Source organism: Carcharhinus amblyrhynchos, chromosome 5, assembly GCF_965287045.1.
Source record: "Carcharhinus amblyrhynchos chromosome 5, sCarAmb.v2.hapA, whole genome shotgun sequence".
NCBI classification, from domain to species: Eukaryota; Metazoa; Chordata; class Chondrichthyes; order Carcharhiniformes; family Carcharhinidae; genus Carcharhinus; species Carcharhinus amblyrhynchos.
The window spans coordinates 83,184,678-83,201,678 of NC_137328.1; the positions used below are offsets into that span (position 1 = coordinate 83,184,678).

At 42.2% G+C, this 17,001-nt stretch overlaps 1 protein-coding gene across 3 annotated transcripts in view; it reads right to left on the reverse strand.

Annotated features, from left to right (window-relative positions):
- Positions 1-17,001, reverse strand: part of rhobtb3 (Rho related BTB domain containing 3) — a 127,853-nt gene that overhangs the window by 27,872 nt on the left and 82,980 nt on the right. For 2 of the 3 annotated variants that reach the window (XM_080189098.1, XM_080189099.1), the window contains exons 5-8: positions 11,569-11,674; positions 7,236-7,601; positions 4,335-4,447; positions 1,878-1,995 (exon numbers count right to left, since the gene is read on the reverse strand). In XM_080189098.1, the coding sequence (XP_080045224.1) occupies positions 1,878-1,995; positions 4,335-4,447; positions 7,236-7,601; positions 11,569-11,674 (703 nt within the window). The remainder of the gene's footprint in view (positions 1-1,877; positions 1,996-4,334; positions 4,448-7,235; positions 7,602-11,568; positions 11,675-17,001) is intronic. The other variant, XM_080189100.1, reaches the window with a different exon arrangement.

Below are 17,001 nucleotides of genomic sequence, written 5' to 3' on the forward strand. Positions count from 1 at the left end.
ACCTCGAATACCTTCCCCAAATTCTTCCCTTCTAACTATGCTCCCACCACCCTCACTAACCACCCTCCTCTCCCCCCAAACCTCACTGAGTACCACCTGATCATCTGACCTCCCCTGACTGACCACCCAACTCCTCCACCTCCCAACTGATCACCCAACACCTCCCACAACTCACACTGACCACCAGACCCCTTCCCTCATGGCCACCCAACCCTCCACTCCGCCCTCACCCTTTCTGCCCACCCACCTTACAAATGTACCTTCTCCTGGCTTCTCAGAGTGGCTGGACCTTTAAAGCTGCCTGTTCTACTGCGGCTTATGTTGGAAAGAAAAATGGGGCACGTCTTCCTTAGCTCCAACTCAGCTGCCGTCAGCAAAAAGCTTTGGGCACCTAGCACATTGCACTGTTCTTGCCCAGCCTGAGACGGAAGGTCAGGTGAAAGAGGAGCAGCTTCTTTTCCAGGTAAGTAGGAGTGAAGTGGCCGTCCAGCTTTGATTACCACTCCACAGGGGTTTCAGCCTGTTGTGTTTTGCTGAAATGGTCATGAAATGCATTGTTTACAAATTGTCCTGAACATGTTCAAAGTTGTAGAATCACAGAAGCGTGGAATTGTAGATTGATGCAAAAGAAGCTACGTAATGCAGCTGCAAACTGCCCCAACTTACAGCATCATAAAAGAATGAAGAATTGATTACAACATTATGGATGCAGGTCAAACGCCACTTTTCAACACACACTCTGACTGCAATGGTGTTACTTATTATTAAGTCCTCCAAGACAATGGGGAAATAACTCCAATAGTTGAAAGAATTGGATGACTTTGTCCCCTCAATTGGATATTACAATCCAGACAGCAAGACCTAAGCGTCCTTTAAAGTGGTGACAAATGAGCTGGAGTTTTCTGATAGTTGTCGGGACCCCGATGCTGGGCCCATAGGAAGCGCCCAAGTCTGGCTATGTGATTAGTGTGCCTATTCACAGAGCCTTCTGGGGGCTGCCTATGCATTTGACGTCCTATGAAGGAGACCCCTGAGAGTGCAGGCCCAATCAGTGAGCCAACAGCAATGTCAGCCGGCAGCCACTGGGAGGTGGCCACTGCAGAGGCAATCAAGTGAGAAGAAAAAGCTTCAACATCAATGTGCTCTAGTTGCCTGCATAAGATCAATGCAATTAAGCAGCTTTAAACCAAGAGGAGACCTTCCATAGGACATAATGTCAATCCCATTGTTGGGCATAGGCCACAATTTCCAATGCCACCTCCTCCACCACTGTGCTGCCAAGAGGTCGCCCTAATTGAGCTGGCAGCCACCACACATGAAGAGGGAGGTTTCCAAAGGCAGGAAAATACTGACGCCATCATGAAATGGTCTACATGAGGCCTTTATTAAGATTAATTCGATGCCTGCCTCAGTGAAGTGGGCAGCCAAACCAGTTCCCAGCTCATTCCAGCAAAAATCCCTCACAACATCCTGATGCAACTCACCTCCTTTTCCTCGGGATCCTACCTCCAGCCTTGTCTGCATGGGGCACAGAATTCTAACCCATCATTTCTGAAAAGATGAAGAATTAAAAAAACAAAGAACACTCTCTACAATAAAATAAACTAATTCTTGCTTTCTCCCCACTGACCATGAATAAATCATTGTAGTTTGCAACTGTTTTACTATGCTTCCAACTTGTTTTTGGGAAACGGCTGCCAAAGTGTTCTCAAGAAGTATCCTTGGATTATTTGGAGTTTCACTGAACATGACTGATGTGATTTGGAGAATTTCTCCCCCATTATAAAATGATGTTAAGAGCATGAACAAGCCTGGAATAATAAATAATTCAGTTCCACGGAGGCTGAACATTTTTATTCCTACAATGAGCTCCATACCTTGTACTGTAAAGACGACATCAGCCAAGCCAGGATTTTGAAAGAAAAAGCTCAAAGAACAGCAGCAACTTTGATATTGCTCTTTACCTTTTGTTACTTGACTGCTGGAGCAAGGTGTCTGTAAGGTATAAAAATAAATATTGGGATATCTAAATTCAGCAATTTGCACTTTCTCATTTCACTCCTAACTTGGGTCATTCTGATTTTCGAAAATCTGTTATCTTTTTCTTTTAGAGATTTTTCTTCAAGGGATTCCCCCAAAATATCACAAGCGTAGAATTTTGAAATACATTTCATCAATGTGGCACGACAACATTTTGAATACTGTTGCTTGTACCTGTATTCCTTGCTTGGCTGTTTGTTCATTGGGGATTGCTGTCTGTGATTGTTGCATTCTTATTTTATAAAGAAACATTTCTAATTTCCAATAAATGTTTCTTTGGGTGAGGTGAACACTTCATCTATTCCACTATGAATTAATAATCCTGTCGAGACAAGCTTTCAACTATATATCCATCATTACAACCACTTCCCATAACATAGTCCAACTCCACTATGCCTCAGCTCATTTGCTGCTGAAGCCCAAATGCAGACTTTTACTACCTCTAAACTTCACTATTCCAATGCTTTCTTGGACAGCCTCCATTTCCCACCCTTTGTAAACCTCAGCTCTTCTGAAACTCTGCTGCCAGTGTCCAATCTTGCACAAAGTTCCATTTACCCATCAATCCTGGCCCACAAGGACCCCAAGTTGAGCAAAGATTTGATTTTTTTTTAATTTTCAACTTCTTCCAGCCAATCACTGAAGTGTTAAACATTTGTGGGGCAGTGAGTTTTGGCAGGGATGCACTGTTCTGCATTGACTCTTCATGGGACAGGTCTCCAAGGTTCCTCAGCTATTCCACTTCCCTGGACTGCTGCTTCTGATTGGCTGACAGCTCTCAAGAGACAGGACATTTGTGGTTTGGGTCCCGGGGACCCTGAAGCCAACTTGCTAAGTACCTGATTAATTTTTAATTGTGGCAGGCCACACAGAAACAGCCATGGCCAGAATGCCATTGGCTCTCCACTGCTGTGGTCATTGAATCTAGCCTAAATCTGTATCATTTGCAGTGTGTCAGTGGCTAAAACACTTATTAATATCTTTGTTACCTTCAGACTTGAGCATTCTAGTGCAGTGGTCTGTCAATTGCGGTTATCCAAAACTCTGCCGCTCGCTTCTTAACTTGCATCAATTCCTGTTCCCCTATCATCCCTGAGCTTGCAACATTAGCTCACAGTCAAACAATGTCTTCATCTCAAAATTCTCATCCGTGGCTCTTCCCTATCTCTGTAATCTCCTCCAGCCTCACAGCCATCCAAAATATCTGTGCTCCTCCAGAACTGACCCCCTGTGAATCCCAATTTTATTCGCTCCACCATTGGTGAATGTGCCTTCAATTGCCTAGGTCTTAAAGTCTGTAATACTCTCCCTTTACCTCTGTGCCTCTCTACCTCACTTTTCTCCTTTATCAAAATAAATGGCAGAGCAGGCTTGAAGGACCAAATATCCTACCCCTGCTCCTAGTTTCTATGTTTAAGGCATTTCTTAAAACCTACCTCTTTGACCAGTCTTTTGGTCATCTGACCTAATATCTTCTAATATGGCTTAGTTTTGTAATAGCACCTTGGGACATTTCGTTAAGTTGAAGGCCCTAATTAGTAGAAATTGTTGTTGCAATCGTTGCTGTATCGTTAGGTCGCACATTTGCAAACAAATGAGTTAAGCCAGGATCTAGTTAACTTGAAAGTCTAACATAATTGCAAATGAAAATGTATTGCTTTGACAATGTGGGAATGCAATTACATATGCTGCAAATTCATGACAAAAATCTTTTTCATTTAACTAAAGAAGTAATTCTAAATGATATATAAATGTAAAATAGCAACCAATATCTCAAAAAGAAAAACAGTGAAAGATATTGGAGGGAATTTCCCTGGATCTGTCACACAGGCACACATTCTACTCATCTTTTTGGTAGCTCTTAGTACCTGCAGTAGTTTTAACAGATTGGTGTTCTTGGACTCCTGAATCCTACTGTTCCTCTCCAGTTCCTAGTTTCTCATGATTTAGAAAACAATCCAATTTATCCACATGTGTTCCATATTGGGAAACCCAACTCCGAAAAGAAGGCAGGTGTTCGTGTTTTAATTTATTTGTTCATGGGTTCTGGGCATTGCTGGCCATTTTAGGAGCCATGTAAGCCAGGTCAGGCAAGTACTGCAGATTTCCTTCCCTAAAGGAACTAAGCGTATTTTTACAACAATCAACATTGGTTTCATGGTCATCATTTTTTCAGATTCAAATTTCACGATCTGCCATGGTGGGATTTGAACCTAGATCCCCAGAGCATTAACCTGTGTCTCTGAATTATTAGCCCAGTTACAATACCACTGTGCTGTTATTTGGCTACCTACCATAGCATTGGATTTGAAGAGCCATTTGAGTGTTTCCATCACCTTTTTGACTTGTTCTGGATTTTTCAGCTTCTTCCAGAGGACTGATTTTAGTTCATCCCAGCAGTTATTGCCTAGTAATAGATCAAATGATTTTTGTAACTGATTACTATACCTGATTTACAACATTGTAAATCATTATTTTTGATCAAATTGAAAATGATATGCAAGTATGTAAGGGCTATATTTTCCTCCAATAGAAAATTCCTGGTGATAACGCTAGCATGAATATAAAAATAGGGAAAACAACTTCTTAAGATTTTTCCATCAATTTTTAAAGCTTCTGTTGATTTGCAATGTATAGTTGGGTAATCAAGTGTCTGTCTCGATTATTCTTTACCGCTTGAATCAGCAAATTGTTGCATCTTAAAATATTTTTCACTACCACAACAGCAACATTTAAAACCCAAAAGATTTTAATGCTGGTCATTAAAATTCTCTGCACCCCCGATGGAGAAAAATAAAGCAAAATTAATGAAATTAATTATTTTGAAAAATTATCATAAAATTAAAGCAAAATTTATTTTAAAATTAATATTCAGAGGCACCATAAACTCATTATTTTTTAAATTATTTTATGGGATGTAGGCTTCACTGACAAGGCTACCATTTATTATCCATTCTTAATTATCCTTGAACTGAGTGGCTTGTTAGATGATTACAGAGGACAGTTAAGAACTGGAGTTCCATGTTGGCAGGCCTGAGTAAGGATGGCAAATTCTTTTCCTAAAGAACAATATTAGTGAGCCGGATGGATTTTTATAATCAATGTTGGTTGTTGTGGCCACCATTACTGAGATTAGCTTTATATTCCAAATTTATGAAAAAAATTTAAATTCCACCAGCTGTGATGGTGAGATATGAACTCACGTCTCCACAGTCTTAATCTCGGCCTCTAAATTATTAGTCTAGTGACATTAGCACTGCATTACTTTATACATCAATATTGCCATTGTGAGAACATGCTTGCATTAAGGACAACTGATAACTTTATATTAAACATGCATTCAGGAAAACTTTGCTAGAATGGGTGACAGCTGACAGATACTCCAAATGGAACCAAGCATATTGAATGCTCAGTTGACTCAAGTGGATGAATCATCATTATTGAATCATAGGTCGGGGTCCCCCAAAGATCGCAACTTGCTTTTCTTATAAAAAGTGACACTGTTGGCTGCATTATGGGAAGAGTGGATGGGGATGGTTTACAACGTCATGTAGCTCAACACGCTTTTGTTCTCCTTTGCAGGGGAATGTCTGAGATGCACCTTTCATAGTGCCAACTGATTTGTGTAGGTGGCATAGAACACATCAAAGGCATTTGATAGTGAAAATAATTCTCTCAATTCAACATGTATGACAACAGGGGAACATACGTGAGGTTAAATCTTGCAACATGACATGGCATTCACCATGCTGCTATTTTAAAATTATTTTAAAATGGTGTTGTTATGTGATTATATTGTGTTACAGTATGCGATTTGACCCCCATGCCATGACAGTCAAACATACATTCTGCACACAAACTGATTTCAATTGGGATGATTACAGTCATAAATCACTTCAACACCCTAACCTACTTCAGATCATGACACTGGATAATGTCTGTTCAAATATGCCCTTCAAAAGTGTGTACATCTACTCCATCCATTTGTGATTCCCATACTGCACATGTGCAACAGACCTTGCAACATTGAAAATGGAGTTTGCTTGAATTCAAGTAGCCTTGCTGAATTTGGGTTTCCCTCCTGTGAGAGTCATGTTCTTTCCCTGTCAGCAAAAACTAGATATGTCGGAAATGGGTGTGAGACTTCTACACCAAGATACTGCCTGCTATTTTTAAGGTCCACAAAGTCTTCCTGTAAAAATCCAACCCTTAGTTTACAAGGAGGAGTTAGGATTATTTACTTTTAAAAGCATTATTCAAGGTAAGACCTTGAAGTGTCGGTGTAGTTCCAAGATGAGATGTAGAGAATAGTTAATTACATTTCTACTTATTATGTAAGACACATGTGATTCACGATGCCATCAAGATGGGTTTTGGAAATGGAAGATTCCCTAGCAAGCTACTATAGTTTACAGAGCTTTTCCCTGAAAATCACCTACACAAATCAGTCAGCATTCATCTAAGAGGCAGAGGGAAAGAGAGAGGTAAACAGTCCTACACCTGAAGCAGAGAAAATGCTAAATCTGTCATGCATAATGCAAAACAAAGGTGGATGCTCAGGCTCAGATTGAAAAGACTGAGTTTGTGAGAATTTAAAGAAGACTAGAAGATTCTCCTAGTTTGGACTAGAGGGAAAGCATCTCCAACGTACCCACCCCCCCCACCCCCGAGTGCAAGCCAGTGCTGGTATTAGAGGTTACTTGGATGGGAAAGGGAAAAGGAAGTAGGCCATTAGGAGCGGAGAGTAGCTTCGGATTGCCTTTAATTTATTTGTTACTGTAAAAGTGTTAAAACTTGAAAACTGGTCATGAATCAGTCATTGGAAATTCAAATATCTTTTTTAAAAGTTATTGGTCTCTATGGAGATTGTAACAAGCAATGGTCATGCAGGGTAGTGGCAAGTGGTAAGGCTGGGTATCAGCAGCACACTTAAGGAGACTGATTGATATGCATCATTGAGAGGACTGACTTTCATTCCATCAGTTTGGATGCAACTGAGTCTCAAATGTGAAAGATGGGATTCTAACCCATTACTGTTTCCTGGTTCATACATTATCACAACAATCATTTTTCCAAAATTCAGAATTTGACCCAGAAACCCATTTGTGAAAATAATTGATCCACTTATTCAGTATAACTATAATTTCCAGGATGGAACACTGCATCTTAAGTCCTCTGCGGTACAGGTTCTATACCTGTGTAAATGAACTTCAAGACCTCTGAGTAGCAGGCACAGAGCAGTGAGTCTAAAATGATGACCCTTACTGGCTGGCTGTTATGAAGTAAAGCTTGGCTGGAGTTCAGTGCAGTGTCCCTTTGGTCTATTGTAAAGAGATTGTGAACAATCTTGCCAGGCAATTCGCTAGGGTCACTCGCAATCTCCACACCAAATAGTGACATGAAGACATGGCTTGCATTACACAGCACAACCCTGTGAGCTCTAGACACCTCTTGTCCATCCTTAGAAGAAAATACCACATCTGCACACAAAGAGCTGTGGTATAGGTTCAACAAGTCACGATGGTAGTGGGAATCTTCAATCTTTAAACAGGGTAGTTTAACTAGAAGGAAAAACAACAGAGAGGCAATAACAACTTTGGTACAAAACAAAAAATATGCATATAACAGAAACTTAGTATGATATTCTGTTCATTTTTATTGGTAAGTGAACCATTTAGTAAGTATGTAATTTCAAGCTCAAACGTCACTATGGAAGTTTTTTTATGCAAAGTTAGATGGCTTGGCTTCATTCCATACTAGAATCTCCACCCACAGATTCTGTACAGCAATTTTATTTAAATTTTCAATAGAATCTTGAAAAAGAAAGATGGATTTCCATCTTAATTTACAAGCCAGATTTCTCTATTAGAAATGTGTGCATGAAACATTCAGAAGCTAATTTTGGGAACCATGTGTTCACTTGTCACTTCTCTTCCAGGAATGTCTACCTTGAAGAAGATTTGCTGTTCTCTCCAATGGTGTTCCCATTTATCTCTTTTACCTTATCCAACTTCATTGCTTTCCATTTCCCTCCTGGTGTTGTCTGAAGTGTCTATCAAAATTTGCTTTCACAGCCACATCTCCTTCCTCAGCAACTGTCTCTGGCTCTGGCCTATTCCATGTGGATTCCATCCTTCACTTCTAAATCCCTCCGGGATTACAGGTATCTCTGAGTCGCACATGTTCTCATTGCATTCTGAGATCCCCACTCACTGCCATGCACAGCCACATGTACACATTCAATCCCTCTCTCTTTGCTCCCCTCAATCATTGTAACCTATCTCTGTCTGAACATGCTGCACTCCACTCCCTCAGGCCTAACTTTGATATTGTTATCAAACTTGCTAAGAAAGATAGTTATTATCTGGCATGCTGACCTTTAACTTGCAGCGGCTGGGTGCCAACTTTTAGACACTTCTCTCTACCTCCTTGTGAGCCATGACCCAGCCAACAAATATCAAACCATTATTTCCAAAAGTGTCGCTGACGTTATCTCCTCCATAGTTCCCCACCTCATAATCCCACAACTCCAAACACTGACCTTATCTCCTCCATAGCTTCCCACTTCATAATCCCACAACCCCAAACAATATGCAAATTTACAGATGACACTAAGATGGCTAGATTGGCGGGCAGTGAGGAGCAGTGTCTGGCAATACAACAGGATACAGATAGGCTGGCATATTGGGCAGATATATGGCAAATGGAGTCTAATCCTGATAAACGTGAGGTGATGCATTTTGGCCGCAATAATGTAGGGGGGAGTTATATGATAAAGGGTAGACCTATAAAGAGTATAGAAACACAGCAGGACCTGGGGGTGCAAGTGCACAAGTCTTTGAAGGTGGCAATACAAGTGGAGAAGGCTGTGAAGAAAGCTTATGGTATGTTAGCCTTTATAGGAAGTGGTATAGAGTATAAGAGCTGGAGTCTAATGTTGAAGTTGTATAGAACATTGGTTAGGCCGCATTTGGAGTACTGCATCCAGTTCGCCTTACTACCAGGAAGACATGGAGACCCTGGAGAGAGCGCAGAGGAGGTTTACCAGGATGCTGCCTGCTATGGAAGGACTGGGTTATGAGGGAAGATTGAGCAAATTGGGGCTGTTTTCCCTTGAAAGACAGTGACTGAGGGGAGATCTAATAGAGGTATATAAGATTATGAAGGGTATAGATAGAGTAAACAGTGGTAAGCTTTTTCCTATGTTAGAAACGCACAGTACGAGGGGCCACGGGCTTAGGGTAAGGGGGGAGAGGTATAACACGGATGTTAGAGGGAGGTTTTTCCACACAGAGGGTAGTGGGGGTATGGAATGCTCTGCCAAGCAAGGTGGTGGAGGCAGACACGCTGGAGTTGTTTAAGAGTTACTTAGACAGGCACATGAGTGGGTTGGAGATGGAAGGATATAGGAGGTTGTTTTAAATAAGGTTCAGTAGTCTTGGGACGTCCCTGGTAATGTATAAGGATGTGGAATGATACTAATGTTTATCTCTTTTAATTCACAGGTTTTAAGTCAGTCCGCCTTGTTGTCCAACGAGGGGCATACACGCGATGGGTCGTACAAGGGCTGCTCTTGGATGTTCAAGAATAGCCTAGTACTTCATGTCGTTAGTGTACGCTTAAACTGGACCAGATGCTGGGCAACATGACAACTCAGTGACTATCACTGCTGTGCAGACATATGGATTTGGGCCAGTGTCTGTGGGAGTTTGTGCATTCTCCCTGTGCTTGCGTGGGTTTTCTCCGGGTGCTCTGGTTTCCTCCCACACCCCAAAGATGTGCTATTAGGCTGATTGGAGGTAATAAATTGTCCCTAAATTAGTTTTCCCTCAATGTGGAATGCCATAAGCATAGATAAGGGTCATGGGTGGAGGGGGGACTGGTAATGTTAAAACGGTGGCGTGGGCTCGTTGGGCCGAAGGGCCTGTTTCCCGGGCTGTTTTTGTTCTTTGAAATGATAAATGACTCAAAACAGTATCTCTGTTTCTGTCTCAACAGATACTGCAAGACCTGCTATGTATTTCCAGAATTTTCTGTTTTTATTTCAGGAACTAACAAAGAATACCTGAAAGTGATAATATATTGAATCGTTTCTAGATGTCCCTTGCAGTTGTTTAAAATCGGCATAATGCCTCTTTACACAGGCAGATGCAAACCCAAACACCTGCTTTAAACTCCCTTGGTGAAACCTAATATTGTAAAGCTAAGCAGATACAGGGCCTGCTCCACTTCAGTTGCCACTGTGGCCTAAACTCTTCTTGCTTCCCCTGTATTATGAGTAAATCTCTTCTGTCATTAATGTTATCAAAATTGTTGTGACCACAAAATAGGATTTCCCATTCTGTACTTACAATGAAATCAGGACATAACCTCCATCCACCAGGATAATGTCCAGTCCTGCTGGAATTACAAGAACTTAAAGCGCACTGACCTGTACTGGAAAACTACTTTTGCTGGCTGGAGCTGCTTAGATTCTGCAGCCAAAGATTCCCTGAACACCACAGCATTCCAATGAACTAAGCGAGGCCAAGGCTCTTTTTGTTATTGTTGGTTGTCATAAAGCAGGTCGATTAAAAGGGCCCAAGAAACAGGCCCGAGGCCAGGGTGAAGGTAAGTGTACAAGCAAGTACATGGAATTTGGAGGCTTGGGAAAGAGTGTGGTGGGCTGCAGGGATGGGGGTCCAGGGACGGTTGGAGGCAGTGAATGGGGGTGGGGTGTCAGGGGGTGGAGGGGCAAGGGAGGCATAGCTCTGGTCTGCTCCAGAGGTGTAGTCCTTGGAGTTGGGGGGGGGGGGGGGGGTGGGGCAAGAGATGGCAAGCTGGGTTGGAGTCGAGTTGGGTCAGGCAAGGTTGAGTGGGGGGACTTAAGAGTTGGACACATGGATTGGAGGGGGAGGGGTGATTGCCAATGCTGCTGGGGTCAGGAGGTGGAAAATCTGACAGAAGGTAGAACTAGAAATGCTCTGGAGGTTGATTAGCTGGGAGGGGGGCGGGTGGATAGGGAGAGAGTCTGGAAAGTGGGTGGTGTCCCATGCAGTGCTAGGTCTCGGTGTTTAAAATAGTTAAACCAAAGTTAGAAATGGTTTTATTTCTTCTAACTCTTTCAGAATAACTAGTGTATTAACAAAATACATTATTAAATCCTTAATTGCCAAATATTAGATAGTTGCACCCTCTGGACCCAAAGCTAGTAAGAACTCCTTTGAGACTGGATTTGATGGGTCAAATGGCTTCCTTCTGTGCATTATCGTTTCTAGTTCACTAGGATCCTTACAGTGAATTGAAAAAGGAACATTTCATCCTGTCAGTATGGCTAGGATTTAACTTCCAAAAACATGTATCATTCTGACCCCGTGTCACATATTCTCATTCTCAAGCTCATTCTAAGCTGACCATTCAATTTATTGATGGAATACCATGAGTTAGATATTAATAACCCACATTTTCCTGGAGTCAATGATAATCAACAGAATGATTTGCCATTTTCCACATTCCCATCACAGGCCTCCTTGCCTTATCTATCCTTACCTGGTTCTCTAAGTGTAGGTGGTGGGATTATGTGGGGCCTGCTGCTCCTTTTTTTCTTCTTCTGAGAGGACTTCTGCTTTAAACACTGGATGATAAAATATTCCAGCTGCAAAATTGTAAATAGAAAGAGCACAATAATCAGAATTTAAAACTCCAGACAGTTGCGGAGATTCAAACATAAAGGAAAAATAATTTGCAGGCGATACTGCAAAAGAAAACTGCATCTGTCTGAAAACTGCATCTTTCTCTGGTGTAAACTGTTCTAGTTACAATAGCATTCTGCACTCTCTCCTTTCTTTCTCTATGAATATTACGCTTTGTCTGTATAGTGCGCAAGAAATAATACCACATTGTATACTAATACATATGAAAATAATAAATCAAATCAAAATCAAATCAACTGTTTATGACTGGTCCAGTTAGTTTCTAGTCAATGGTAATTCTCAGGATATTTCTCACTGGGGATTTGGTAACAGAATTGAATGCCAAAATTAGATGATTAGGTTCTCTCTTGTTACAGAAGGGTTTTGCCTGGCATTAATATTTACTGACACTTTGAATGTCAAAATTTAATGTCCAGGACTTGCTGAATGTGGCATGGATTATTTAATTACCTGAGAAATTACCTGAGCTAAACCGTGCAATAATCAGTGAACAGCCCTATTTATAATACAGAATGGGTCATTGATTAAGCGGATGGAAGTAATTGGACCATGGACAAAGACTTGAGGAACTCGTCCTGCAATGTTGTGCATTGGCCTGCAACAACCACAATCATCTTCCTTTGTGCTAATATGACTCTAGCCACCAGAGATTATACCACTGATCCCCACTAACTTCAGTTTTACTAGGGCTCCTTGGTAAAACATCACTTTGAAGCAGAGGTAACCAATCTCATCACAATGCAGTTCAGCTCCAGACCCATTTTTGAATCAAGGTTGTAGTGAGCTTAGAAGCTAAGTATCCTGAGTACAATCCAAATTCGGCACCGTTCAGCACATTATTGGCAGGTAGGTCCCATTTGCTAGAACTGTTAACATTTCATCATTTTGTTGATGATTGGGAGAAAAAAGGATTAACTTGCATTTATATAGTGCCTTCATGAGCACACAACATCTTTAGTACTTGCTGAAGTGCAGTCAAATTTGTAATGTGAGAATGATGAAAAGGTAAGATGATAATAGGATGAGACAATAATTTTTTAGATTGCATCCATTTTGCATTTTGTGGACTGGACAATCTCCTACATTGATCAGTTGATAACAACATTGTGACTATACAGCAGCAGTTTGAATGGTCCTGGAACACAAATCTTCAGCACTATAGCAGCTCCTTCTCCAAGCAAAACAGCCTCTTTGCCTGAGGTAGCTTAATATTTTTGAGGATAATATATAACTTACGAAAATACAAACATATGTATGTAACATACAAAATAGGAGCAGGAGGAGGCCATTTGGCCTCTTGATCCTGTTCTGCCATTCAATGAAGTCATGGCTGATCTTCTACCTCAGCTACACCTTCCTGCACAATCCCCATGTCCTTTGATTCCCTAGGTGTACAAAAATCTACTGATCTCTGACTGAATATACTCAATGACTGAGCATCCACAGCTCACTGAGGTGAAGAATTCTAAAGATTCATAGGCCCCAGTGAAGAAATCTCTCTTTATATCTCATTCCTAAATGTCCAATCCCTTATTCTGATACTGTCATCTACAGTTAGATACTCCAGTCAGGGAAACAACCTCTCAGGTCAAGATTCTCTGATCTAGTCCATATCTGCCTCACTGCCAAGGAGAACAGAGAATTCGGCACTCGGTCAAAACTCCATTCACTGCGTCAGCGCCAGAGAATTCCAGCCGCGAACGAGGTTGGAGGTATTCAGCATCAATGTCTATTTTGTCACATGCTTTATGAATTTTGTATGTTTCAATAAGATTCCTTTTCGTTCTTTTGAACTCGAGAGGTTTTTCAGCCTATTCTATTCAATCTCCCTCAATAGGAAAATCCCCTCATCACAGGCATCATTCTAGTGAACCTTTGCGCCTGATTTTACCATTACCAAACAAGCGTGAAAACCTGGTAAAGTCAGGCATGAGGCATTAATGCATTCTGCGCTCGCGCAGATGCCCACTTTATCAAGGCCCGAAAATGGCCATGATCTGAATTGTGCCCGAAGTGGGTGCAATGGCAATTTAAATGCTGCCTGCCAACTTTACCAGCATTTCCCCCTTTACCATCGTGCTCATGGCTCCAGATTCAGTGTGAAACATACCTGCTCGGCAAAGGTCTATTTTGGGTGCTCCAGCTTCTGAAGGGGTAAGTTCAGAGCTTCCAACGGCTCTCTGACTCAGATTGGTGGTGGAAAGGGGAGGGAGGCGGGCCAGGTCATTCTCTGGTGGGGGGCGGAGGAGGAAGCAGGTCAGATATATCTCTTGTGAAGGGGGTGTGGGGAACTGAGGGAGGGGAGCGAGGCCCGATCATTCTCTGGTGGGGTGAGGGGGTGTTGGGCAGATCATTGTCTGGCAGGGAGGGAGGAGGGAGACCAGATCATTATCTGGTGGAGTGGGTGGGGTGGGGGGAAGTGAGGCCAGATCGTTGTCTGGTTGGGAGATAAGGCAGAAGGAGGCCAGATCACTCTCTGTGGGGAGGAGGCCCGATCATTCCGAGGGAGGGGGGCGGGGGAAGGCCAGATGGATCTCTGGTGGGGGGTAGGGGGAATCTGCTGCCAGTCGGTGAGGGGGAAAGGGGCAAGGGGTTGCGATTATTCTGGGTAGCAGGGGGTAGGTGGATAAGGGGGACAGTTATGTTATGGGAGTGGGGCAATATCTGTGGGGGCCATCACTCCCGCTTTTCACTCCCAAGCTGCTTTATCCGCATTTTGCGGCCCCAGAGCAATGTGACAGTGGTGCATTTTTCCAATTTTTTTTCACTACGCACATGCAGTTCAAAACACCCATCATTTCAAGTGCAATAAATCCCGCCCACAGCACAGGTCAGACCCTCAACGTATTTTTCAGGCTGAATACGTATGGGGGCGTCTGAGAACAGATTTTCAAGTCAGATCTGAATTGCGCCCAGATTCAACACTTAGAATCAAAATGGTAAAATTGGGCCCTTTGTTACACTTTGTGTAAGGCATTTATATTCTTCCTTTGGTTGAGGAAACCAACATTATAAAAAGTAACCTATAGTACACTAGGACTTCTTTATGCTTCTACTTTATGTAATAAAAGTCAACATACTAGGACGGCATAGTGATTAGCACTGCTGTCTCACGGCACCAGGGACCTGGCTTGGATCACTGTCCGTGTGGAGTTTGCACTTTCTTTCCGTGTCTGCATGGATGTCCTCGGGCTACTCTGGTTCCCTCCCACAGTCCAAAGATGTATGGATTAGGCTGAATGGCCATGCTAAATTGACTCGAGTCAGGAAGGGGGCCTGGGTCGGATTGTGGTCAGTACACACTCAATGGGCCGAATGGCCTCCTTCTGTACCGTAGGGATTCTGTGATTCTATGATTTGCTTTGCCAATGATTTGCTGTACCTGCATGTTACCAGATTCCTCTGAATATTAATAATATTCTGCTTTTCTAGTTTTCCTACCAAAATGGATGACTTCATGTTTTTCCATCTTACATTCCAACTGCCACATTCTTGCCAATTCACTTGACCTATTTAAATCCTTTTGCAGTCTCTTTGCATCCTCCTCAAGGCTTACATTCCCAATTAATGTCTTAGTATCAGCAAACTTGGGCCCCTTATTTCAGGCATTGTTATAGACTATAAATAGCTGAGGTCCAAGTACTGATTGTCCCAGTACCATAAGAGTTATAACCTGTTGTCCCAATCCTTGTTACCCCAAATCCCATGAATTCTAATTATGTTTAATAATCCATTGTATAGTACCATATCATATACATTTTGAAAATGCAAACAGACTTCATTCACTGGTTCGGCCTTGTCCACACAATCATTACACCCTCAAAAATCTCATAGATTTGTCAAACATGATTTATCTTTCATCGGTTCATGTTGACTCTATTATTATGGAGTTTAAAAGTACCTCTTTATCACTCTCTAATAATAGATCTGTATTGTTAATAAAATGTTATTTTTATGACATTTATCAAAGAAGTGATAAAGCCCAAAATTGTCATTAATCAAAGTGCATGTTGATAAAGGCTAATGCCTGGAGATGTGCTGACATGATGAAAATGTCTACAATTGCAGCATTTGAATTTAGAATCATCTTACCAATATAGCCAAAAGAAAGCAAAAGAATGATGAAGCAATGCCTGGTGGGGTTGCATTTATGGCTGTTTGATCAGTGAATTTAAAAAAGAACTTTGACATTTTAAAAAGGTATTGGTTATTCTGGTGACCTGCCAGGGTGTAGCCCAGGCGTGATCCAGTTTCAGTTTATGGTACATTGTGTAATTTTTGTCTTGGGTAACAACAGCTGCTTAACATAGTGAAGAATTTGTTATAATAAGCTAGTGCTTGCTATTAATTAGGAAGTTATGATGGGAATAGAAATGTGGGTTAATTGATCACAATAGCTGACTAAAGCAGATGAATGATGCTGTTGCCTCTAATGCTGCAGAATGTGCACCAAGAGTGGGCAGCCTTATTTTAGATCAAAGAGTATAGGCTGGATTTAAAGCTGTCCATTGTGGCAGCAAAACCTCTGATGGAGGGCAGAAAGGACAGAAGTGGGATTCCCAGCTGGAAACGCTGGGGTGTTAGTTAGGTTCATTAATGAGTCAATTGACACCCACTGGACAGGATTCCCCGGCCATTTACACCAGTGGGATTCTCCCATCGCGCTGCAGCGAAGTTGGATTTTGTTGGGTGTCAAATTCTCCATCCTCTCTGGCAGTGGCAGTGGGGTGTGAATGGCCAGAGAATTCTGGCCATGGTAATTTAGTAGTGGCTCAGGGATTAAATGGGCACTGCAAGGGTTTCCTGGGTTTTCAGAAGGTCATTCAGCAAACCCCATCAGATTTGTCCACGGTATTCCAAGGGAACGGTCCTTCATAGTCTGGCACTTGTACCCAATCAAGTGACCTGGCATTGGGCATGGTTTGGCCACAGAAAAATCACCCCCTTGCCCTAGGCTCTGATCTCCCTCACTCCATCCATGACCTCCACTCCGCAACATCTATCCTGCCCTCACTCACTTTCAGCCTGAGGTCCCACAATAATCCTGAACCTTTGGTGAGTGCAGTCCACCAGCAGCAGTTGCTTCTGCTGGTGTCAGTGAAGCTCTCAGTGGGTGGGGTTTCCACCTCCAGGGAAACCATTATGTGAAACACTCGACACTGGCTACATAATGTTTGATAGATCCTTGACTCTGCTGGGCCTCCCCTGGAACTATTCTCCAACTGGTGGAATACCCCACACATCCAACAAAATTCTGCCTCTCTTCCTG